This window comes from Amblyomma mixtum, chromosome 1 (assembly GCF_055824585.1).
Source record: "Amblyomma mixtum isolate Tamu chromosome 1, ASM5582458v1, whole genome shotgun sequence".
Lineage (NCBI taxonomy): Eukaryota > Metazoa > Arthropoda > Arachnida > Ixodida > Ixodidae > Amblyomma > Amblyomma mixtum.
Genome location: NC_143012.1, coordinates 132903168 through 132930345, shown reverse-complemented (window position 1 = coordinate 132930345; position 27178 = coordinate 132903168). Strand labels below are relative to the sequence as shown.

General features: G+C 48.8%; 1 protein-coding gene across 1 annotated transcript in view; it reads right to left on the bottom strand.

Moving 5' to 3' along the window:
• LOC149367631 (DENN domain-containing protein 2D-like) overlaps positions 1-27178 on the bottom strand; it is a 174956-nt gene that overhangs the window by 80361 nt on the left and 67417 nt on the right. Inside the window, exons 4-5 of the mRNA XM_089575130.1 lie at positions 19091-19158; positions 1421-1555 (exon numbers count right to left, since the gene is read on the bottom strand). Coding sequence (XP_089431256.1) covers positions 1421-1555; positions 19091-19158 — 203 coding nt within the window. The remainder of the gene's footprint in view (positions 1-1420; positions 1556-19090; positions 19159-27178) is intronic.

Here is a 27178-nt window from a genome sequence, read left to right as displayed (position 1 = left end):
GCAATATTTGTTTGAACATGCAGATAGCAGAATAGCTGGTAAAATCAGCTGAAAAACAGTGTGTTTCACAGCTCTGACATCCTTCCGTGCCTGCCATGCCAGAGATTCGACTGAACAAGTTCTCATTCTCAGGAGATTCCATGCCTGTGTCATCTGTAAGAAGTGGTTGGTAGAAGACCTTATGCCGCATTGGTGAAAGCATTCCTCCAACGTTAGCAATGTACTGTTGGGAAAAGAATGGGTGAGCACGATGTGAGATGAGGAAGTGATGGGGAGGTGAACACGACAGCTGCTCACTTACGGCCTGTTTACTTGGGAGACGGCTGAACAGTAAACAAACAGACCAAGGGTAGAAACAAATGTGCAATCATGCATCTTCCTCGCTAAAGCAATTACCAACCACTTCAAATTCTTTATCGCGCAGCAATACATACTGGTCACTAAGCGCACTGCATCCTCATGTGTTCCAGAAGAGGGCAAACAACCAACCATTTGGTTGTTAGTCAGCGCTGGTGTTTTGTCCTTCTCTTGTGTCTCGTCTTTGATTGCGCTGTTTTTCCAATTCTTAAATCATCCTCATGTGGTCTGCTGCCAGCCAATTCGAATAAGGTTCCATTTGGTTTTAACGTCGTTGACTGTGTAAGGCCGCCGCAATGACTCGATGGTTATGGTGCTCAGCTGCTGACCTGAAAGACGGGCGCTTGATCCCGACCATGGCAATCACATTTCGATGGAGGCGAAATGCTAGAGGCAATGTCAGTGCACGTTAAAGAACCCCAGGGGATCACAACTGCACTGCAGTGTCCCTCATAGCTTGAGTTGCTCTGGGACGTTAAACCCCAGAAAATACACTTTCCCATCTGTCCTATGTAAATTTCGTCACACATGAGGGGAATCTCATAGACTATGCCCACTCCGCATGGCAGAAACAGTGATACTTCATTAGAGGAATTTTCCATTCTTTTTTCAGGCATACCGAAGATTAAAACCTGCCAAAAAAGACGTTTTAGCGGTCTACTTGGTAATGAAGTGAACAGCACAATTTGAGACAGCACAAATGAGGCAAACACACCAATGTGCTCGTCTCATTCTTTGTCCTGCTCTGCATGTCTCCAATCACGCTCCTCACTTCACAATGTGCAGATTCAAGGACAAGAGAAGGCGACGGTAGAGAGGAAGTAGATTTGTTGGCACACGAGGCCAATAGAAGCAACAAGTGTGACCTTGGGATAGGGTCATATTTAAACCTAATAGCCATGAAGCTAGTATAGTCAAGCATGAAATTTTAGAAAGCTACATATCGGGCAACTCAGGTGTTTTAGACCAGATGGAAACGGGTCCCTTTGGCGGAAATCCAGATGAAGACGAGCTGCAAATGACCCAAGAAGAGGCTCAAAGCGCAGTGGCAGAAGAGACTCACCTCTTTGGGAAAGCGGTGGAGGACGTCTGGCTGAGGAGGCATGGCGTGGTCGATGTGCCGGTAGCCCACCAGCAGGGCAAACTCGAAGACCTTCTCAGCCTCGCACTGGTTGCACGAAGGGCCGTATCCATAGGCCTGTCAAACATCCTGACATGAGAATCGGGGCGCTAACTGTGTCAGCTGGCAGCATAGGATGTACAGTCGACCTCCAGCACAGTCACACAAAGAGAAACGTACCACAGTACCCTAAATAGTGCATGAGAGCCAAACAATGGATTCCAGTCATCGGTATTTCGGGGCAAGACTTGCATTTTAATAAGCCCACAGGTGCATTTCAAAGATCTGGCATGGAACACCTCGTACTCAAATGTGATGGTATCCATCCAGATGTTGATGCAGGCACAGTCACTTGTCACAAGCGGTTGCAGCCGCCTGCTCCTGTCACCTTCCACAGCAGGTGCGCGGAGATCTGTTATGCCTTGCCGGTGCACTTCTGGTTCCAGGCAGCGAAACGAGCGTAGCAAATGCACACTCTCGTCACCTCCCCCAGCAAACACTCGGGGATGGCTTTGCCCCGAGAATGTGGTGCACACGGGAAAACCCAGCCGCCACTGTCAGTGCATACAAACGTTCGCCGCTGATACCCCCGAAGTCGCGCCCCTGCCCCAGTCAGTAAGTCAGACGCCCTTCTTACGTCAGCCTTCTTTTTCTGAGGAATGCCTCGTGGATGTTTTGTAGCCAGCAAGTCCGCTCTGTGTGTTATCTGCAAGTTTAATAAATAGCGTATGAGTGTTCACGCTTTGTCGTCTCTACCTTTGCTCCTGAACACGAACCCCTCCGCGGTTAGCGAGCGGAAACACTGCACCTGCGGAGTGCATCGGGGAGACTGTGAAGCCCACGTGGGCCTGTTTCAATCTGTCCTAAAACAAATCATTTCGCATGGTTGGCCCAAATGTGGACCAGGTGTGGTAGCAGTTGAGTTTTCAGCCTGGTTCTGATGTCCATTACACACAGATTAAAGTTGAAAACAACCACACCCAAAGCACAGCTTGAGAGACGTGGGATGTTTGCCTGCGGTCTAATGCAGTGGCCAGTAAGGCTAATCACAGCCACAAAGTGTTTTATTTTACTTCAGGTCATTTAGACAGACACGGGTGAGTGGGAGCCTTGGTACTCACAATAGCAGCCGGTTTCAGTGGGTCTGCTGACCACTGACAACAACAGGAAGGCCCACATCAGACAAGCCACAGAGGCATCGAAATTCTTGAGTGATCAGCTTCTTTTTTTACAAAACAAAGAAATGCACTACTTTTTTGTCATGGTGGAATTGAGTGTGGCGGTCCTGAATGCGCGTGCTTCCCTGCAGAGTTAAGTTCCGACTTTAGAGTGAGATAGCATGCCATAAATTGCCCTCAACAACGAAGAAAACTGCAAATCTGGTGAGTGCTTCACTGGCCACACAAGCAGCCACCTGCTGCCAGAGAGAGACCACCAATGACGCTGCTGCTGGATGTGTTACACAGCATGGCCAACAATGCACGCTGGAGCAATGCACATGAGGGAAAGCTCTGACTGTGAGACTTCTTCTTCTTTAACTTTTATCCATGTGGCACACATAACTTGGCAAAACTTGTTTGCTCCCACAGCCTGACTGGCTAGCAGTGGGACCAAAATAATGCGGCATTATTATGCAAAAAATCACAACAGCCAAGTACTGATTCAACCAGGCTAACACAGAGGGCTATCTATCTCATTATATTGCTTGCCTACTCAACAAGAAGTGCTTCATGGCTGCAGAAAAACTGCATGCTGCTTCCACGTGCGTACAATTCCATACAAGAGTGCCCTGGAATTCTACTAGCCTTCAACCGTGAACATTCCTGGCAACCAGCAGAGTTGTTCACTGCAGCTCTTGTACTAAGGGGGTCACCATGTGCTGTTACTCTATGTAGTATCATGCCAGTCCATGCCACTTAGTCCAGGGCATCAGAGGCGAATCCGCAGCATCCGTTCTGTTTGAAAAGGTTATGATTCCCTCTTCTGTAAGTGGCCAACACATTTTAAGTATCTTTTACATGCACTGCCCCATGATACTATGCAGTCGCTGAGATAACTGTGCACAAATGAGAAATATAAAATACACACAGCCATTGTGTTAAAACATTCACGGGCTGTAAGTAACCTATTTCACCTCATTTCATTTCATTTATTTCGTCCTTAAAGGCCCGAGGGCATTACATAAGGAGGGGGTTACAAGTTGTTTTGTGTAAATGCACTCATGATGAAAACATAGCCAATGAAAGAAACACTGCAACTGCAAATGCAACAAAAATAAAATAAAGAGTGTCAAGTGGTTATAACACAAGAGAAGCCAAAAAGTACAGAAAAATACAGGAAAAACACAGGGAAAATACAGAAAAAAAGTAAAGGCCAACAAACGGTTCACGTGTTCTGAAAATGACTGGTGAGTTTTGCGTGAAATGATTTGCGATCGTTGCATGATACTATGTCGTTGGGCAGGGCATTCCAATGGTTTATTATGCCAGGAAAAAAAGGAACTGCTCATTGCTAAAGTACGGCTCCTGATGCTGGCTATGGGGTGGCTGCGGCTGAGGCAACTGGAAGTTCGGATCGGTGGTTTCCGCAGGGGGTGTTTTGATGTCGGATGGTAGAAAAAGCTGTGCAGTAGGCAAAGGCGTGAGATGATGCGGCCTGATTCAAGTGTGGGGAGGGAGATAGAATGTTTGAGTGCAGTGATGCTACTTCCTTTTGAGTAATCAGAGGCGATAGAACGGGTCGCGCGGTTTGGGATGGCCTCAAGTTCGGCGCTAAGGTACGCTTGGGAGGGATGCCAGATGGATGATGCAAATTCAAGTCTGGGACGAACAAATGTTAGGTAAGCAAGTTTTTTTACTTCGAGAGATGCTGACTTGAGGTTACGTTGGAGATAACCCAAGACAAGGGAGGCATCGGAACATATTCTTTGGACATGGTTCACCCAAGATAGTGAAGATGTCAGATGTAATCCAAGATACTTATAGGACGTTGTTGAGGCAATCGGGACTGAGTTAATATTGTATGAATGATGAATAACTGCGCGTTTGCGACAGAACGACAACAGTTGGCATTTATCTAGGTTTAAAGGCATGAGCCATCGGTCGTACCATGTGGCCATTGTGTCAATATCTTTTTGTAGTAGGTGACTATCGGTGGGATCACGAATGGGGCTCTATATTACGCAGTCGTCCGCGAACAGTCTTAATTTGGCGTTTGTGTTTACTGAAAGATCGTTGACGTAAATGAGGAATAGCAGTGGTGATAAGCCAGCGCCCTGGGGGACACCTGATGATACATCTGTAAGGGGTGAGCGGTAAGCATTGCATGAAGTGAATTGCATGCGCCCATTTAAGAAATGATCAATCCAGGTTATTAGGTTACCAGGAATACCTAGGGAGGAGAGTTTTGCGAGCAGGTGCAAGTGAGGAACACGGTCGAATGCTTTCGAAAAATCTAAAAAAACGGCGTCTATTTGAAGGTTATTGTCCCTAAAGTGTAGGATGTCATGAGTGAATTCGGCCAATTGGGTTTCACAGGAATAGTGTTTTCGAAAACCGTGTTGGTGGGGATAAAAGAAGTTAATTGAGTCTAGATGGCTCATTATGTTAGACGATATAACATGTTCGAGTAATTTGAGGGAATGCTGGTCAACAAAATGGGGCGATAGTTGGAAGGATTTGTGCGGTCACCTTTCTTGGATATTGGAATGATTTCAGCTATCTTCCAGTCATCGGGGACTTCTCCGGATTCCAATGATTGGGTAAAAATTAGATGCAGGATTAGGCTTGAGACTGAACTAGTATTTTTCAGGCGTTTACTGTTTATATTGCCACACTGTTGGCTCTCTGCCGGCGCCACCTGGTGGCCGAACCTTGGCTCCAGGCGCGTGGCCGCGCGTGGCCGCGCGTCGTCTTCGTTCTGCATGAGCTCGGCGGTTCGGCGGGCTTCGTCCTAGGAAACGCTGTGACTTTTGGTGTGAAATTGTCGGTGACATTTGGTGGAGGTGCTGGGTACCATCCCATGTACGCTGACCCCGACGACAGCCGTGACGCTTCTCCCCGACCCGCGGACGCCACACCCGTCCACAAAACGAGCCGTCGCCTGCGAGGCCTGCAACCCGAGTTCGAGCCACTAACAAGGCCTGTCAGAGCGATGACATCCACCACTGGCAGCCAGACAGGTCAGTCTTCCGGCAGTGCCCCGCCGTGCGTCCTTCTCGCACCTCGGTCGCCACCATCCTTCCACGGCGACCGGTTTGAGGATGTAGAAGACTGGTTGGCCAATTTTGACCGTGTGGCCGCATTTAACCAGTGGGACGACGAGCGGAAGCTGCTGAATGTATATTTCGCACTGCTCGACTCGGCGAAAACGTGGTTTGAGAACCACGAGGCGTCCTTTTCCAACTGGGCAGCTTTTCGCCGTGAGTTGCTCGCCACATTCAGCTCGAGCCAACGGAAGGAGAACGCTGAACTTGCCCTTCGCTCCAGGTCACAGCAGTCCAACGAGAGCGTGGCCATGTTTATAGAGGACATGACACGCCTCTTCAATCGGGCTGACCCTACCATGCCAGAAGCTACAAAGGTGCGGCACCTTATGCGTGGTGTGAAGGAGCAGCTGTTTGCTGGCCTCATGCGCGACCCTCCGCTAACCGTCGCCGCCTTCGCCAAGGAAGCTACCTCCATGGAGCGTTCGTTGCTGGAACGGAGCGCCCAATACGGCCGTCAGGCAAATGTAGCGGCCACTCAATACTTCGCGCCCTTGCCAGGCCCCGGGGATGAGGCGCTGCGAGAGATTGTACGGAGCATTGTCCGCGAAGAACTGCGACACCTCCGCATGGATGCTCCGTCGGCAAGCATACCTTCTACAGGGGACGTCATCCGTGACGAAATTCAGCGCGTGGTGCAGCCACCACCAGCACCACTACCGGAGCCACACGTCATGTCCTACAGCGATGCCCTGCGCCGACCTGCTCCCATGCCGCAAGAGTTTCGCCCAGTTGCCGGACCTCGAACATCCCACCGTTACGTGAGCCCCGTCGAGCAGCAGCAGAACCTGCGCCCTCCTGTCAGCAAAGCGCACGTGTGGCGCACGCCCAACGACCGCCCGCTCTGCTACCACTGCGGGGAGCCTGGCCATATTCTGCGGCATTGCCCGTACCGGCGTATGGGTTTGAGAGGCTTCCCGCCCGACGCGCCTCGACCTCGCTATGGTGAAAGACCGCAGGACATCGACGAGTACCTCGCCGCTCACGTGCTGCTCCCGGCCTCGCAGCAGCGCCAATCGCGATCGCCATCCCCGAGGCGCTTTGCTTCGCCCAGTCGGCCCTCAACATCTGGTCAGTTCAGACGCACGTCCCCTCGCCGGGAAAACTGAAGACGGCGTCCTCCGGGGGTAGGGCCGCCGCCACTGTACAGAGTCAACAGCCTCCACCCGACGATTCGACGCCCCTGCCCGGGGGGTGGCGACCCAATCCGACGACCTCTCCGACGACCTCTCCGACGACCTCACCGACGACCTCACCGACGTGCTGCGAACGATTAGTTTCATCTGAAATTTTTGTAACCGCCGACAGTTATCAAGTGACCGCACTCGTCGATACCGGCGCTGATTTTTCTGTGATGAGCAGTCAACTCGCCACTACTCTCCGTAAGGTTCTGACGCCTTGGTGTGGACCCGTCATTCGGCCACCAGGTGGCGCCGGCAGAGAGCCAACAGTGTGGCAGCCGCGCGTGGCCGCGCGTCGTCTTCGTTCTGCATGAGCTCGGCGGTTCGGCGGGCTTCGTCCTAGGAAACGCTGTGACTTTTGGTGTGAAATTGTCGGTGACAATATTGTCGCAGCCAGCTGATGATGAAGTTTTGAGAGAACTGATTAAAGGGACACTGAGGAGAGCACTATTAATATTTTTTTTGTAGCAAAATCAGATAGTTCGGCATGTCATGGCTTTGTTGCCACTTGGCCGGCAGCGAAAAATGCATTTATTTCTAAGAAATTTGGATTCGAAGTTGAAAAGGTTTTTCCCGCCGCTCTGATTCAAACTTGGTATTCTCCTGTGACAACAGAGGACTAAGTGACGCGAAATGTGACGTGAACATGACGTGATGCAGACTCCGTGATTTCTGGCGGCCAGCAGTGCGGCCTAGCAGCAGCCGAAAAGAAAGCTACCGCCGGCCGCACGTTGAAGGCATCTATCGGCTATTGCGGCCGTCGGTACAGACACTTCGCTTACGTTTGCACCGGTGTTTTGCCAGCGTTACGATGGATCTCGTTCTCGAAGTCGTCAACGAAGTTCTCGCAAATAGACACCTTTAGCGTACCGTGTACCTTGTTACCGCTAGCGGAATACCGGGAGCCCGCCTAACACCGGCGAGCAGGCGCTGATTGGTCCCGATGCTTCAGGCGCGCGCGTAGCAGCCGGGCACGTGGCGCCATCTGGCGGCGTCAAGGAGATTTGCGCATGCATTGGCTGCGCCTCAGTGATTTGTGCTTCTCGTGTCCTAGTGTTGCTAGAACTATTGGTTCTAGCAACACTGTTTTGTCCTATGACGCCATGAAGCTTGTACTTGCGAGTTTGGCCTGTGGCGGCGATACCTGTATTTTGGTTCTTGCTCTTTTCTACGTTACAGGAGCTTTGTTGTCAGTATGAATGGCGTTTTTGTAATCAGGAGCTGGTATTCTGTCGATGCAAGTCAACTTCAATTTCTCCTCAGTGTCCCTTTAAGGTTTCTATTCCTGCCGGTGTGATTGTGACTTGGGGCATGGGTATTGCGGAGGTGGCTGGCAAAAAACTTGGACTGCCAGTTGCTGAGGAGAACACTGAACAGAAGTATTTATTTAGAATTTCCGCTCACTCATTGCTGTCTATGGGCTCACGGTCAGCGTCAAGAAGCTCAATTCTAGAGGATTGGAGTTTAGGGGAGAGAATACGCCAGAATTTATTAGGGTTTGTTTGAAGGATAGAATGTAAGTCGGAAGAAAAAACTTCAGTTTAGCGGAGGCCAATTTTTCATTATATTCTTTTGCGCATAGATGGTATCGTTCCCATGTTTCAGGCAGGTTATGCAAGTTGGCCTTACGGTAAAGACGCTTTTTCCTATTAAGAAGCCTTTTCAGGTCTCTCTTGAACCATTCGTCGGGGGCACGACATCGGTCGCCGCACAATGCTCACTGCACTCCTGATGTTTCAGGTTAGTTACCTTAACCAAACAATACCGTAGTAGCAACCGTTTCTTGGTGATGGTGTCGTGCCCCTACGACTCAAAGTGGCGCAATGTTTTTCACATACTCACTGATGTTCTAGCTTTCAACTACCTGTCAAAACTTAAGCTAATATTATCTGGTGGCGTTGAACTCAACCCTGGCCCTGGCACGCCCAAAGAACCATTACCTGTTGAAGCCCGCATTCAGCGACTCGAAGAAAGTTTTGCAGCACTCCGCTTAGAAATAGCTAACCTCGGTGTGACTCAAGTCTTGCACGAAAAACAAATAGCCGATTTAAGCAACCGTCTAGTGAATCTTGAGCCACCGGAACACTCACCGAATACTATCAAAACGCCTAACGAGACTGACCACATACAGCGCGAAATCGCAGTCAACATCGCTGCCAACATCGGCACCAAAAACCGTATGCGCAGCAACAACTTGCTTTTCTTGGGCCTTGACGACACAAACAGCGAATCATGGGACCGAATCAGCGAATAAAATTGTCCAACTTTGCGCAGATCACCTTGACCTTCAACTTGACCGGAGTAGCATAGAACGTGCCCACCGTATTGGAAGTCAACAATGCAAGAGCGGGGGCTAGTTGGTGCTTCATACTGATCGATTCGCGCTACAAGGAACATACACATGAAAGCACAAACGGACGAAGCGCATACTTTCAGCACATACACACGAAAACACAAACGGACAAAGCGCGTACTTTCAACTGAGTTGAAAGTACGCGCTTCGTCCGTTTGTGTTTTCATGTGTATGTGCCTTGTAGCGCGAATTGATCAGTATTGGAAGTCATTCCGACGACAAAAAATGCCCCATCATCGTAAAGTTTGCACAGTTCAAAACGAAAGAGAACATTCTTTCCCATGGGCGAAAACTTGAAGGGACGAACTTCGCCATAAGAGAAGCATTTGAATTTCCTACACGCCAAGCACGTTCAAAGCTGCCTGAGTTCATAGGACCAAAAAAAATGTGCCTTTGAACTTGTTTTCGACAAACTTTATGTAGGCTGTAAATGCTATTACTATAACGCTGATGCTGATAGCGTACAGGAGATCCCAAGCTCAGCAGCTACCGTGCGCAGAAACACTGAATCACCCCCCGCAAACTCTCAGCGAAGCAATACGTGACGCACCGGCCAACAAGTACTTTCACCTGTCATTATACAGCGTCCATCACTACACCTCGACCTGAATATTGCGTTCACAAACATCCGAAGCGTTATCCCAAAACGCGATAAACTTGAAGGTTACATGCATATTGAAAACTGCGCAAAAAACGAAGACACAGAACAAGAAGGCACGATACGGGCGCAGCATTGTCGTGCCCGTGTCATGCCTTCTTGTTCTGTGTCTTCGTTTTTTGCGCAGTTTTCAGTATGAATTCCTACCAACTAGCCCAGTTTACCGTTCTTATTGAAGGTTACATTACTGATATGGAAGCGGATGTCGTGCTACTTACTGAAACCTGGCTGAACGATGATATCAGAGACAGTGGAATATTTTGCCCCTCCCTTAACTTCACAATATACCAGCATGACAGGAAAAACAAAAAAGGCGGAGGCGTCCTCATAGCTGTCAAGAACACCTTTTCATCTTCTCACATCTCTAATGACGACACTGTTGAACTCACGTGGGCATCCGTGAATGACAGGGCAAAGAAAGTCGTTTTTGGTATCTGCTATCGACCACCTGATAGTGATTCATCCTTCTGTGACACGCTGTGCCTTGCTTTGAACAACATCAAAGATACATTTCCAAATTCTCCCATCTACTTATTCAGTGACTTCAACTTCCCTAACATTAGCTGGCCCTTACTCTCAGTGCTATTTAACAGATCACCTTCCCACGAATCAAAACGCTTCCTCGATCTAACACTTGACTTCAACCTACACCAAGTCATCACATGCCCCACAAGAGGAAGTCACATTCTTGACCCACTTCTGACAACCTCCCCCGATGACGTTAAAGGCATCACCATGTTACCAGCCATTAGCGATCACAACATAATTCACACCTGCCTATCACTGCCCACCACAAAGCGGTCCCCAATGAAAAAAGATAATAACAGACTACAAAAGGGCTAATTTCAATGTCATCAACCTCGCACTATCAGAATTTTATAACTCTTTTGCGAAATCTTATAATGCTCGCCCAATCGGTGTCAACTGGGAACTTTTTAAATCTACAATGCTAACACTGAAAATCCTATACATTCCTTCCTTCCTAGTAAAATCCGATTGTAACAACGAATGGTTCATAGGCAACAAATGGCAACCATAGGTTAGCTTCGGACATGTCTTACTAATATGCGATTGCCAGTTCATGTTCGAATCAAACATAACCCCTAAATATTTAACCCTTTCAGCCCTGAATTTTTTATTTCGGCCGTAGATTTTTTTGCTCCGCGTTTTTACGATACCTACGGCCCCATAACCACACAGCAAAAATTTTAAGCTTGTGGTGCGAGTATTAATGGATTTACAGGTATGGTGTCAAAATCGGACATCAGGGCTCAATGGGTGTAAAATGCTAGTGGGACCGTTTTGGTAACCATAACCGACAAGAAAGAAATTAACGAAAAAATGTCTTATTGTGCAGTGCGGAGACCTATAAAGAAGCTTTTTTTACTTTGTAAGGGATAGATAATATCGCAGTTTCCACAAAAAACTTCGCTCGCTCCTGTTTACGTTGCGTTTTGTATCGTACCTCCACGTTCTTGTTCCTGCCAGGTTTGTGTTCCAGCTTGTGTAAGTTACGTCAACAGCTGACATGTTCAAAACTTGCGTAGCCTTCCTGGAAGGCGACTGTGGTCAAGATAAAGGCTTTCCTCGAATCTGTAATGCCCTTCTCTATTGAGCTTCACGAAGCACTTCCGTAGCACCCAGCGCGAAGGTCGGCAAATCTAAGTTCTAAGCTTGCACGCGGCACACTACATCTCGCTTGCGCTTGTTTTCAAACCAGCGTTTTTGCCCTAGAAGAATTCATAAAGTGGAACATAATCTCGTCGTGTCTGTGTCTTGACCGAATGCTGTTCCCTTCAGGTGATAGGAAGTTCCCTCTCATCCATAGGCTTATGAATTCAGGATATCTCTCGGCCGGGCAGAAAGCAGAAGCTGATTATCAGCACACCAAACACGCTTTCTGAAGAAAACACTCCCAAACACGCTGCATTGATCCGAGCATAGAGCGCGCGCCACACGTGCTGCACGAGCGGCGGAGCGCGAGTTTCAGTGTAAATACCCCGGTCGCTTCTTGCAGCTCAGTGTCGATGCTCACAGCTTATAGGAGAAGGAGAGAGGTAAAAAAAAGGAATAAAAGCGCAAGGTCAGGCGTGCATTTCTTCTCGCTATTCCTTTGGTCCGATTCCTGTTCGCCGACATCCGCATGGTCATTTCAAGGCTCAATCCGAATATTCACCATGTATGATAGCGAAAATTTTCATTTTTCAATTCATCAGAAAGCCAATTTTAAGATTTTGTCCATTTTTTGTAATGAACATTCATGTCAGCAGTCCAAAAAGGCCGTTAGTATAGGTGCATCTGCTAAAATACTAGCAGATTCTATTCTACAAAGATGACCTATCATCACTCGATGGCCACCGCTGGCAACCGTTGAGCCCTGATGGTGTCAAAATCGCACATGTCAAAAATGTGTTCAAACGCAGCGTCTACGCATTCAGTGATATTTACGACGTTGGTGTGAGCTTGGATAGGCGTCATGGGCGTCCGGAGGGGGGGGCAAGGGGGGGCGGCTGCACCCCCCTGGAAAATCACTCACTCTAACCGTGAGTGATGGCCGCACACCAGGGGCGGCGGTGCGCTCAGCAAAAAGAGTAAAAGCGGCCCCGCTTCCAGCTTTGGGTCACATCTGCGAAGTGCCGCGTCCGGGGACGCGTCGTTGCAGACATACAGTGGCACCGGCGAGCATGTGTTTCGAGGCGTCTTGAGATGGGTGCCTGTTTCTTTGATCTCTAGAGAGATAGCCACACGGAGGCATACAGTGCACAATCCGGCCACCGATGAATTCTTCAGGAGGGAGGGACAAATCAGCCGTGTCCACCCCCGCTTTGTCGGGCTGCTCAAGGGCAAGCAAGCGATGAGTTGGCGCCGCCGCCGCTCGCTGTCTCCTCCGATCCACGGGAGAGCGCAGTTCGGTAGAAGCGCCGCTTTCAGAATCTTCGGCAAAGGGGATTAGCAGTTGCTTTTGTTCACGGCGACGCAGTCTCCAGAGGCGCCCCCACACCAGCGTTCCTTGCATCTTCTCCGGAAGCCAGCGCCTTTGGTCAAGGCAGCCCGATGGCGCCTGCCTGGCTCGCCTGGCTCGCCTGTCACCTCTGGCTGGGCCTCAAATCCCAACAGCGCCCATGTACTGTGCGATGTCAGTGCATGGTAAAGAGACCCAGGTGGTCGACATTATCCGGAACTCTGTACTACTCCGTCCCTCATAGCCTGAGTCGTTTTGGGGCTCTGAACCCCATAAAAACACACAAAACAAATTTTCCGACCGGAGTGGCGAGTGTCCCTTCCCCTCGGAAGTCGCGAGGCGTTCCTTTCACCCCCAAAGTGCTATTAGGAACGACGACAACAAGTCTCGCCGGGTGGCCGCCAGCACGCCTGTTTCTACTGTGTATGGCTGCTAGCGACTTGAGGGTGATTGCTTTCGGGCCTGCCGCCATGGACCACAAGCACCGAGAGGACCCAGGTGCCAGCTGACTTCAATTACGGAGTTTGCCCGGTTGGAGTGCAGGAACAAAACCAGACCCCCTTCACAAAGTGCCTGCACGTGTAGAACGCCGCCGCCGCCTCGGGGAGACGAACGTTATCTTCCCCATTTGCCGTGACCGTGCCAGGGAACAAAGGGCCTCGTCTCCGGTTGCTCTTTGGCGTGCCCAAGCACCGCGACAATGAGGCGGACCCAAGCACGAGGAACCACTTTCGGCGTTTTCGTGACCTCGCGTCTGGCCTCGAGCGGCGGGTGGCATTTGATGATCAACAGATGTCGGTGACCCGCAGAAACCTTCGGCTGGCCGGAGGCCATCACCTACCGCCGTCAACGCTACCTCGACGACAACCTTCTTTCCCTCAGACTCCACACGTGAAGGGGGCGTGACCATGAGTGCAGTGTCGTGTGTGTGCGCACAGGTGAAAGCTCTAGGCCCCTCCCACTCCGGCAAGGGCGTCCTCAACCTAGGGACTTTAGGGAACAAGAAGGATATAAAACTCGACAACGGATGCGGCAGAATCGTCTCACTTCTAACCACCAATGTAAAATGTAAATAAACCTATTCTCCTTTCGCCATCTACCTCTTCGCTCAGCGGCACTCCTGTCCTGAACCCTCAACTCCAACAGTGCGTATTCGGGGATACTGCGGCAAGTAGGCCCTTGCATGTGTGCGCGCCTCTGTGTTTGTGCTTCGGTATTTTTAGTGGCCGGTTGTCAACGAAGCTGAGAACAATCAAGACAGCGGACGAGAAAACGACGAGTGGCGAGTAGTGTGTGTGCAAATACTCGACTGTGCGGTTGCGCGAGCAAGATGGAGCGAGGTGTATGAAGCTGCGAGCGTGCATTTATCTTGTAAATAAGTTTTCGTTGTATATATAGTCATTTTTTGTTTTCAACGTACGCATTCAACCGTTTTTTCAATCAATGTGTATATATTTTTAACACTACCAACCCCGAAGAACTCCATAGCCAGCTTTGTCTCGCGCGGTTCCGAATGATGGACATTCGGCGCTTCTTCAAGCGTCAGCGGTTGTCTGACGAAGCGTTATCCAAATGCGCCCCTGCAGATTCTGGTGTGATATGTGACAACGGTGTAGCATTTGAACAGAGTGATGCAAGCTTTTATCACCGGACAGTAGCTGATGTCGTCGACTCCATGGAAGGGACTCTGTCAACAGTGAGTTCAGGTAATGCAGCAGGCCGAGATGATTCCATTTCTCCTTTCTTGGGATTTAAGTCCGGATTTGACCAGAGCGATGCAACCTTTCATCACCGGACAGTAGCCGACGTCGTCGTCTCCATGGAAGGAACTTCACCAGCGAGCTCCGGTCACGCAGTAAGCCGAGACGATTCCCTTTCTCCTTGCTTGGGATCGAAGTCCGGAGACAACATCAAGAAAACAAATAACTTGCCTCAAGAATATGACTTAGGAGAGTTTCTAGGCAAAGCTAAACTCACTGGCATACCGGACTTTTTGAAGTTACGTCTTCTTACTAAGCCATGGTCACCAAATGTTACATACGATTTTAAGAAGGATGTAACACCTGGAAAGAGGCCTTTTCGACATCAATGGCTGGGAGATTACGCCCCCTGGCTTGCGTACTCAGCGACAGCGAAAGGCGCTATTTGTCGTTTTTGCGTCATTTTTCCTCCACGTGTTCACCGGGGTACTCAAGGAAGTTTTATCGTGCGCGCTTTCAGTAACTACAGAAAAATGCACGAGGCGTGCAGGGATCACGTAAAATCCCAATGGCACCAGGAGGCAATGACGGCCTCACAGAACTTTATGGATGTGATGAAAGGCAAGCAGCTACCCGTTGTAGAGCAGCTGAACAGAGCACTCCACGCGCAAGTTGAAAGGAACCGTGAGAAACTATTTCCAATAGTTTCCACCATTGTCTTTTGCGCGACGCATGACTTGCCAATTCGCGGCAAGCAGTCCGATAGTGGAGTCTTCAATGATCTGCTTGACTTTCGTGTAGAAGCTGGAGATACTCTACTTCAGGAGCACTTCGCTTCTTCTGCTGGCAATGCCAAGTACACTTCTGTCCGCGTCCAGAACGAGATCATCACAATCTGTGGCGACATCCTGAAAGAGCAGATAGTTACCGAAGCTAACAAAGCGTTTGCTTTTTCCGTTCTTGCTGACGAAACTGCAGATATTTCAGGAAAAGAGCAGATGTCTATAGGCGTTCGCTTTATTGACAAGGCGGGAGCCGAAGTGTGCGTTCGAGAGCAGTTTTTGGGATTTGTAGAGCTGGAGCAATTAAACTCCGCTTGCATCGCCGCGGCAATCTTGAAGTTTTTGACGAATGTCGGGCTGATTCTTTCGAACCTCGTTGGACAGGGGTACGATGGATGCTCTACAATGGCTGGAAAAGAAGCTGGAGTGAACAAAATTATACAAAAACAGTTCCCGAAGGCACTATTTTTCCACTGTGCAAGTCACAAACTAAATCTCGTCATCAACGATCTGAACGACGTCTCTGAAATTCGAAACACAATTGGCATAATCAAACAAACCATAAACTTCTTCCGCGAGAGCGTACTCCGGAGAAAATTGGTGCCGAACATTCCGATGCTGTGTGAGACAAGATGGTCTGCAAAATATAAGTCTATTAGGATCTTCTCTCAGCATTACGTGGCCATAGTCGAAGCACTCGAGGAGCTCGCGTCCATGGAATCATGCTCGAACGCTGCAACTAGACAACGAGCTCACATCCTCTACTGCGCAACAACAAGCTCATCTTTCATCGTCTGCTTGCATATTGTAGCGAAGTACAGCGCTCGGCTCGAACCAGTTACGAACATTCTGCAAGGTGTATCCATGGACTTCCATTCTGTGCATGACCACATCACTGAGCTGCAACGTATTTTTCGCGGCCACCGGACGAACGCTGTAGAGGAGTTCTCTAACATCATGAATGCAGCAAGGGAGGCAGCCAATCACTTAAATGTGGTGATATCTGTGCCAAGACAAGTCTCTCGTCAGGCCCACCGAGACAACTGCGGGATTCAGTCGCCGGAGGAATACTACCGTGTGGCAATATATGTGCCGTACTTGGACTCCCTCACTGCTTCTTTAGCTCGGCGCTTTTCTGAAAGCAATGAGAGGAGCTTCAAACTTCTCCAGCTGCATCCATCAAAAATGAAGCACTTGAGCCGTGTTGAGTTCGCTGTTCTCGCCGAAGAACTCCAGTGCTTTTACGGCATCGACAACTTCAAGGAAGAGGCCATCTCTTGGTACGAGATGTGGTGCAACAAAACTGGGGACCCATCAGAAATAACTTACTGCGAGCTTCTACATCAGGCCAAGACATTCTTCCCTGGTGTTGCAAAAGCCATTGAGGTGGCTTTGGCTTTGCCAGTTACTACCTGTACGGTCGAACGCTCCTTCAGTACAATGAGGAGAGTGAAAACGTGGCTACGCTCAACGATGACAAACGACAGACTGGACGGCCTTTGTATGATGAGTGTGCACCGAGAGCGTGTAATGAAGCACAGGAATGAATTTATCACCCGTGTCATCACGCAATTCGCCCAGAAAAATCCGAGGCGTCTACAGTTGCTGTTTACCGACTGACTGTCGTTGCGTGTTTGTGAACATATTGTGCTGTGTGCTGGTCATCAATCCGGGTGTGTCGAGAACCCGTATGCAGCAAGACTGAGCACTCTTCTCCACGAAGTGATAGTATCTTTTTGCATTTTTATTAATTTTAATTGTTTCTTCGTTGATAAACTCCAATGTATCTCTCCTAGCCACGCTTTAATTTGCTGTTTGTAATTTTTCTTTCATGTGTGTATTTTACTTATTTATTTTATTTATTTATAAATAAATAAATTTACTCCGCAAATAGTGCCTTTTTGCTACGAACATAACCCCCCCCCCCCCCCCCCTCCGGCGCCAACAGCCAATGGGGCCCCCCCCTGCAAAAAATTCTGCGGACGCCCTTGATAGGCGTTTCACACAACATATAAAAATGTGAGCGCAGAAGACTGAATGGTTAGTGAGATAAAAATGCACAAATTTGCTATACCTCGGCTTCTTCACTCCATGCCTCCCGTGCTGCTACTTCTTCTTCCTTAGACCTCACAGCTCAATGGAAGTCCATGAACAGCGGTCTCGATAGCAGCAGGGATCCCTAAGAAACTACTGTACTAAAAATTAATAGTATTTTGTTCTGTTACTGAGGCGAGAGCGTAATATTTGTGGTGTGGTGTCAATTGACACCGCCAGGGCCGAAAGGGCTAAATGAGACTACTCACTGTAAAAGCACTGTCTCCAGGAATAAATTAAACCTATCAAAATTAAGCTGTTTTTTTCCTTGAGTGAAAAACGGTGTATTTAGTTTAGTCAGTATTTGTGTGATTTCTTCTAAACCATGAATGAACTCTCCAAAGCTGCTCGTTAATTTTATCTACGAGCTCATTTAAACTGTCCCCAATAAAGATTTGTGCACTGTCATCTCTGAACATTAATGCTTCGGAGTACAGTAAAATGGAGGGAAAATCATTAACGCAGAGTGAAAAAAGTATGTGTCCAAAAGCACCAGAGACTACTGACTGAGTTGAGGACATGACACCATTCATCACTACTCGTTGCTGTCTTTCTGAAAGGTGTCTTGGTTTGTTACGCTATCATTCCACAGCTGCAGACAGTTCCATTATGCTTCATTTGTACAGGACGTTAATGAGACCTAAACTAGAGTACGGATGGTTTATTTGGGATTCGATACAAATATCTCTAATTACCACTTTGGAGTCCGTTCAGAACTGCGCCGCCCGCTTTATTGTTTCAAATTACTCACGAACAGCAAGCGTATCTGCACTAAAGTCAACCCTTGGTCTTGCAGCTCTTTCTTTGCGCCGTAAATATTTTCGCTTATGTCTTTTCCATCGGATTTATTATACTAACCCTATTCTCAAAAATCAGTTACTGCTTCCTCCATCCTACATATCCTTGCGTAGTGATCATAGATTGCGCACTGCAGAACCACCCTTTGCTTGAATTCATATAATTCCTCAAACTGCAAATGACTGGAACCACCTCCCTGCCTTCATCGCTGGAATCACCGATGTTGAACATTTCAAGAACATTACTTCCGATTTTTATGCCCCTCCTCTCTGTAATGCCTCCGGGCCTTGAGTATTGAAAATAAATAAAAATAAATAAATAACATTTAAGAAGCAGATGAATCCACAGTCATAAAGTTTAGTTTGTTGTGCCCAACGGAATCAAATGTCTAGGAAAATGACAGCAACCTTAGCGTTGTGCAGCTGGGTTAGTACCAGCACTGCAGTTGATAAGGGTTTGATGCGTAATGGCTTGATTCCCGTATATCTTTACACCCATAGATCTCGGGGAGTGCTCACACCCCTGCTGGTCTACGATGGGGCTTGTGTGGTTGCCCATCCCAGTCATTAATTTAGTAACTGCCATGGTGACGTTGCCCTCTGGGGACCACCAACCAGAGCCAGTGACTTTTCGCTCACAACACCGGATTTTCTGGTGACTGGCCAGTTCCTCAATATTACTTGGGCTGCAAGCTGGCGCCACTACCTACTACGGAGAATGGCCACGGAATTAGCAGTGAGAGAGGCCTGAGAGCGGATGAAATCATTTTTCACTGGTTCAATCAATTTGATCCCACAGTTGATGGATGAAGTGATACTCACCCGCTTGATGGAGCGCACGTAGACCAGCCTCTTCTGGACCTCCCGGACTGACACTTCACTGCTGCTGTCTGCAAGCACAGAAAAGTCCAGCTCTCAACCGCACTGGGTGACAAATGAAAGCAGCACCTGGCACAACGCATGTGGTCAGGTTTATGGAGCACCTACATGGAGGGATGCCTGATTTAATGTGCACTGACATCACACGGGCGTTTTTCATTCCATCATAATGTGGCCAGGTCTGAAAGCAAACACCAACTATCCAGAAGGTGTACCTGAAAAGCAGAGTGCCATTTAACAGCACCCTTACTGGGCATCAAAAAGCCACCCTATGGCCCACTATGAAATCTCCAGTGATCACATACTGGGTTGATGTCTCTTTCAAGGCATTCTACAGTGCAAGAATTCTTGGTAGAAAAGCTCGTACGCATACTGCCTCAACAACCCACATGAGAATAGAGTAAAACCTCGCTGATACGTTCCAGTGTTAATATGATTTCGCGGTTCATACACCGGTTTGTACGCCAGTTCGCACGCTGGGAGAAAAGAGTTACACTACATTTCTTCCAGTCAATACGTTGCCGGAAAACACAATATCCCAGCTACTACCTTTAAAATTTTGACAGACTGTGCTCGTATAATATGTTTATTGACCAACCACACATGTGTAAACATGCAAAAGGGACGAACGTGAGAGCACGCGACAATGAAAATCTGAAATGCAGCGGCAGTCACCCGCCACAGTGGCTTCTCTGCAGTGCCTGCCGCAAGGTGGCAAAGCACCACCTACAACACCAAAACTAAAACAGGTTGAAATATACCTGCGCTTAAAAGACACGGACTGAAAGATAGAGACACACACACACAGCGCTGGACTTACAACTGAATTTTTTATTCGGGAAACACTGCTCTTTATACACACCAGCAGCTGATAAAAATGGAAGATGGTAACACCCGGATGATAAAAAATCGACAAACTGTCTCGTCACATGTCCAGTCCTACCTTCCCTTTTGCAAAAATGCCCTTTCCTTTGATAGTAGTGAAAGGGACGTGCTACTCACGCATGCAACCCCACTGTCCGCTATGCTCATGGTTTCAATTATTTCACGCGCCGTTTGGTCACGGTTCCTGCTTACTATCTTCGTCTCGTTATAGGAAGGTACACATTCACACTCCTGACAATGAACAACCAAATTCCCATCGCCTTTCCGTTCCATGTTCTTCCGATGCTCACGGAGCCGCTCGTTCAAACATCGCCCCATTTGGCCTACATATGCTTTGCCACATGTCAGCGGCAACCTGTATACCACTCCTTCTGCGCATGCGACCATGGGGACTTGGTGCTTCTTCTTACACCCCTTAGCTTTTCTTTCTGGGTACGTTACTATTTTGCATAAGTTTTCCAATTTGTCCGGGGCTGAAAAAACGACCCTAGTTTTTACTTTCAAAGCAATTCTTTTAAGCTTATGGGACAGCCCATGAATGTACGGAATCACCACCGTTTTCTCCTTTTGTTTTGCTCCCTCCTTGCTAGGCACCGTACCCTTTTTGCCAATTTTCTTGAGCAGGATTTTTGCCACCGACACCAAAACCTGATCCGGATAACCTGCTTCCTTTAGCCTCACCACCTGCTGCTCAAAACTTTCTTTCACTAATTCCGGGCAAGATTTCTTCAATGCATTTTGAAAACATGCATTTTTAAGCGCAGGTATATTTCAATATGGTAAACCAACTCGCCCAACAAACCACTCTGCTAAAACAGGTGCGCTAGCATTCGAGACGGCCGTATTTGCGGGGAGGCGACATGAAGGAGAGAAGGTTCCTTCATGGTACACAAGGGGGTGAAGCATCTGCAAGCTACAGCGGTGCGCTTACACACTAGAGGGTCAGGTCTGCCTAGCAGGACTTAGGTGCTCAGGGCATCCAGAAATGAAGAAGAAGAGAATTTGGTTACTTTCATCATTGCCGTCGACAGCCGGAATGCGTTACGAGGTTCCTTCCACAATTAAAACAGCCCAAACACAAACTAAATTCTGTAAGCACAAGAAAAGGATCTGTTCAGATCTTGTGCAAAGAAATGCCAATCGACATTTTTATACAGAACGATTCCTGGCACACAAGAAAGAGACGAAGACTGACAGAAAGCACACCACAAAGTGCCATGCTTGAACTAGTCTGCGATACATCGGGCCTCGCCAGGATAGCGGCAGTGAACAACGTGTTACACAAGGCAAGTTCCCGAACTAAACACAAATATATTAGTGCACACCGAACTATGTGAATGGAACAACTGCTACATTATGCCCACGAAATGACGCTCCTTAACAGTACTGAAGGCGTGCTCACGCACTTGTCCCAGCCTCAGCAATTTCTCTTGTGGTCTGCTCAAAGGAAGGCCCTTGTTCCTTGCACTGATTGCAGTCACAGCAATGTGTCGAGAGGCAGTGAAGTCAAGAGTTGAACGAAAACACGTCTCATCGGGGCAAATCATAACGTTAAACTGTAGACGCCAACCAAAAACAAGGTGGGAGCCGAAAAGTCTTTTTTTTTTTTTGGCCAATGTCTACAATTTCACGCCACTATGTCGAGAGGCAACCGTGTAGTTGTGCTCCCTCCCATTCGGACATCTTCCAGTGTGGCCAACGTAGGCAGGGCAAGGGAGCAGAGCGCATTCAAATGGGAAGTTCACCTCAATGAAATGTGCACAGAAGCGTTTAGATTGCTCGCATTTCTTCGCAGGAGACTTGCACGTGTGCCAGCTAAAGTAAAGCTAGCAGGCAATAAGTCCACCAATCCTTGAATATGGCAGCATCATCTAGAATCCGCACCAAGCGTACCTTATCAATTAATTAGAAGAGATCCAAAACAAAGCCATTCGGTTTGTTTTTTCACAGTATTCGCGGCATATTGCTTGTTTTAAGTGCACCTTCTCTACCATGACCGCATTATCTACAAACACGAGTGTCTAAAACCCCCACATCAGCACTCAGCCAGAATAAGCCATGACAAGACTATCAGGCCACTTATCACCGGCTGCTACACTTTATGGGGTTTAAAAATGGGGAAGATATAAATGCATTCTCCCCGCTTAAGCGCGGCTGACATAGTTCAAAACCGCGCGGACCCCACCCCGTGGTCGCGTACGGTACCGAGCGCACGCCGACCACGGCGGGCCTTGCTCTGCAGGAACAAAGGAACGACACACTGGCTGACACAAACAAGGCATTTATTGCTATAACAACAATAACGCCAGCTAGCAACAAAATACACTGAGGAATCGAGGATGTCCGACTCACCAGCACAGCTACGAGCGAACGTTCGCCCACGGTAGGGCAAAGGGATAAACTCCGAGGCCCGACGGGACGGGCTCGGCAGGAGCAAGTTCCGACCAAGAGGCGCCCGCGGCGAAGAGCGGAGCTTTGCGCGTGAACGTCCACACACTATCCGGGACCCAGGGAGAAGAGAGCTAGCCTTCCCCCGCGCGCGAGCGGCAAAACATGCCATCCGTGGCGCTGCTGTCGCTGCGACGCGAGCGTCCTCCCCTGTTAGCTAGAGTAACCAAACTAAAGGGAGTGCTTTGTGGAGGAGCTAACTACAGTAGGGGGTGCAATGCAGGAAAGTGAACGCAGGGGACGAAGGCGTCCCCACATCCCCCCAACCTTAAATAGACCCACACGCCTGCAAGTTACATGCTATGGAGGAGTCTCTTGGTCTTCATGCACTTGAGGCAGGTCTTGCAGCGGAGGTCACGCCGACAGCGTGCACGCAGTCTTCCGCGGTATTCCGAAGGCGGCGTGAAGGTCTCCGCTGGGACGTCTCGCATGGCCCGCGGACTAAGTGCCCGCAGGCCCGCGAAGAGGAGGGCCGGTTGACCACTGCAGGCCAGGATTCTGCAGTAGTCGCCAGAGTAACAGCAGCCACAGGTGGCTGCTGTCTGGTCTCGCCACAGCTGCCCCAGATGGATGCGGCGAACAGCATACAGGCCGCTCCGTCGCAGCAGGCGGCAGCGAGACGATGTGCACAGGACAGCAAGCCGGAGTGGCTCCACTGGATCTGCAAAATTTCCGAAACACACTCCGCATGCCTTTAACGTAGGTCACGGGAGGGGAAACGGTGTACACAAGGCCCTGGTGGCTCAATGCTCAACTCGCTAGCAAAACATGTCGGGCGGCTGTGCAACGCAAAGTTCGAGTGAACAAAGCCCTTTCTTGAGTTGAACGAGAATGCTCGGTTCATGCGAGGTTAAAAAAAACGGGCGGCCAGCAAAGTGCGCCCCCTCTCAACACCACAGTCCGGTGGTCGTGTCACTTTTGACAAGGTGCAGGCAGCTATGAATAGCCTTAGGCCTCACTACCATAGTGACGGTCGACGACCCCCAACAAAAGAAAGACCCGAAACGGGTTTTGTGCGCGCAGCCGCGAGGAGACATCAGCGTTGTGGGATGGTCCTACCCCACTCACTGCACGAAGCAGCTTCTGAGTGATCGGCGCCCACCGTATCGGACGGTGTCGGAACACCCGGTGCCGAGCTGCAATACCAGCGAGCTCGTAACGGCACCCGTGGCCCCAGGCCACCCGGCTCCCGGAGCCGCGACTCCCAGAGTCGAGAAAGTGACAGCGAGAAAATATATACAGAAAACTCGGACCACCCACGCGGCTTCCGTACTCACTCGCTTCGGGCTCCCTCGATGCGGACCAAGTGGTTCTTGAAGCAACTCCAGGAAGAAAACTTGACAAAAAAAACATGCTGAGCATGTCGAAAAGTTCAAACATGCTGCAGCGCAATACACCTCGCACTCAAGAAAGCATGCCGCAGGTCCTAGCGATTAAAATTCACACTAGGCCTACCACTTGTCAAGTCCGGACAAAGAGCGTTCCTCGAACCCAACTGACAGTCGTCCAATGTTCCAAGAGCAGGCCCCACGTTGGGCTGCCAGATATGGGGTTTAAAAATGGGGGAGATATAAATGCGTTCTCCCCGCTTAAGCGCGGCTGACATAGTTCAAAAATGCGCGGACCCCACCCCGTGGTCGCGTACACTACCGAGCGCACGCCGACCACGGCGGGCCTTGCTCTGCGGGAACAAAGGAACGACACACTGGCTGACACAAACAAGGCATTTATTGCTATAACAACAATAACGCCAGCTAGCAACAAAATACACTGAGGAATCGAGGATGTCCGACTCACCAGCACGGCTACGAGCGAATGTTCGCCCACGGCAGGGCAAAGGGATAAACTCCGAGGCCCGACGGGACGGGCTCGGCGGGAGCAAGTTCCGACCAAGAGGCGCCCGCGGCGAAGAGCGGAGCTTTGCGCGTGAACGTCCACACGCTATCCGGGACCCAGGGAGAAGAGAGCTAGCCTTCCCCCGCGCGCGAGCGGCAAAACACGCCATCCGTGGCACTGCTGTCGCTGCTGTCGCTGCGACGCGAGCGCCCTCCCCTGTTAGCTAGAGTAACCAAACTAAAGGGAGTGCTTTGCGGAGGAGCTAACTACAGTAGGGGGTGCAATGCGGGAAAGTGAACGCAGGGGACGAAGGTGTCCCCACAACTTTCAAGTATTCTTTCTTCCCATCCATCATCAAATTATGGAATAGGGTGCCACGTGATATTGTAGCCTCGATATCTGCAGATGAATTTGCTGCAAAAGTGGAAATATTTTTTGGCCAGCAAACTGCAACATTGTGGGGAGCCGCATTCAAAATTAGTGGCTGTAAAGGGCTGATTCACCGAGTGTGTTTCATGTGCATACACTCATAGGCCTTTCTGAAATAGCTGCATAATGCCCAATGTTCCTTTTCATTCTGTTTTTGTTTTATTTTCACTAGGATGTATTGTAAATTGTACAAATGTGATTTGCTACCCACACCTGTATAAGCCTGTGAATGTTTACACTATCAATAAATAAAATAATCACCTGCTCCTATGGATTCTGGGAGTGTGCTCCTCAAGAGATGCTTTGTAGGTATTTCTTCGTCGTCTTTCCTTATTTTAATGTGATGCGCATTTATGACATTGTGGTCACTAAGACCCTCAAGGATCTCTTCCTCAGTGAGGTGGATGAAGTCTGTCTCAGAAATCATACCACGGACAGTGTTTAAGGATCGATGTGCAGTTCTTCAAAAACATAGCGCAAGCAAAAAAGGGACACGGACGACACAGAAGTGGACGGGACAGGCGCTAACTTGCAACTTTATTTTCGAACAGCCACCACGTCTAATATATAGGAGCCGATCACCACCATCAAACGATGAGCATGCGCAAAGACAATCAAGATTACAGCTCGTGGAAAATGAGCAAATGAGAGAAAATTACGATAAAATAAGGAAAAGAAAAACACAGTGCCAGGGGAACAAACAAACAAAAAAGACACATCGTGTACTGAAACCTAATTACTGCAAAAATGCACTTTTCAAGCTTGTCAAGGTCTAGAGCCAAACAAATAACGCGGCAAAAATGAGGAGATAAAAATAGATCGAGTAAAAGATGATGGGAGTGTACAAGGCTCCACACTAAGACAAACACGTGGTGAGGAAAGGCAGACTGACAATGGGGAAATTACATTTATGAGCATGGCATGGGAAGTAAAAGATAACGGAAAATTAGGCCGAAAACAGACAAGGGCTGTGAAACTATATATAGTAAAATTTAAAAACTTAAAACTAGGAAATATATACATGAAAAAAGAGACGGAAAGGACGAAACAGAAAAGGATAAAACGAGAAGTATAAACCACGAGTGTAGAGGGCTCCACGCTAAAACAACAAGAGAGGGAGGGGGGGGGGTGAGTGGGATATGCAAATATGAGAAATGGAAATAACAAATGAAGTAAAAGCCAATAAAATGCCAAGGAATAGAAGCTTCTATTCCTTGGTGTTTTATTAGCTTTATTAGAAGCTTTATTATTATTATTTATTATTATTGTTTATTATTATTAGTAGCTTTATTAGTTTTATTAGTAATAAGTTTCAGTATGCAATGTCTATTTTCTGTTCGTTTGTTCCCCCGGCACTGTGTTTTTCTTTTTCTTATTTTATCGTAATTTTTTTCTCATTTGCTCATTTTCCACACGCTGTAATCTTGATTGTCTTTGTGCATGCTCATCGCTTGATGGTGGTGATTGGCTCCTATACATTAGACATGGTGGCTGTTCGAAAATAAAGTTGCAAGTTAGCGCCTGTCCCGTCCACTTCTGTGTCGTCCGTGTCCTTTTTTGTGCAATGTTTTCGAAGAACTGTTACCAACTAGCCCAAACCAAGCTACTGTTACATAAATGTGCAGTGATTGAGACTGAGGTTTCCCCAAATGAGACTATGGTAGAGAGCTTGGAGAACTGGAAATTGTCTTAAATTCCAGCAGGAAGTCGCCACCAGGCATTTTTATTGGCTTGCAGCCCGTGCCCAAGGCATCGGTCCGGCTTTTTGCTACCAAAAATGGGGATATCGTTCGGGCAGGTTTCTCTGTTTCTTCACTGCGGAGAACGTCAAATTTCGGGAAACTTTCTTTGTATTTCTGGGGGGTACTTGGCTGTCACATTGGTCCGCACTCCTTTCTGAGGCCGACCATTTTGATGGGAAGGGGGAGCCATGAAATATATGCTTTTTTCGGCCGTGGTGGCAGTCACCCACGACGGAGGACAGGAAACTGCAAGGCCTGAATGACTGCGAGGCAACTCAGGGTAGCCACACAAGGTTAAGGAAGAAAATCAAGAAGGGAGGAGAGAGAAAGGAATAGGAGAGAGGGGAGGATAGGAAAAGGCGATTTCCCCCGGTCGGGTCAGGACAGAGGTGCCATCTACAGGAAGCTGGGGCCAAAGTGGTGTGTTGCCTCCGCCAAGGGGCCTTAAGGGTCCAAACGCTCGGCATCGGCTCAACCATCAGGATCCCCTTTTCCCTGACACAGCAATGCTACGCACAGCTAAGCTTAGATGCTTGGGTCCGTGGTGGCGCTCTGCTCACCATCATCCCCCTGCGGGGATGTCCCTGCGGATGCTCAGGATACCCCGTTGTGTTGCCACTCACCAACGTCTGCATGTAGCAGATGCCCCTGAGGGGACAAGGCTAAGAGTGTTGGACAGGACAAATGAAGA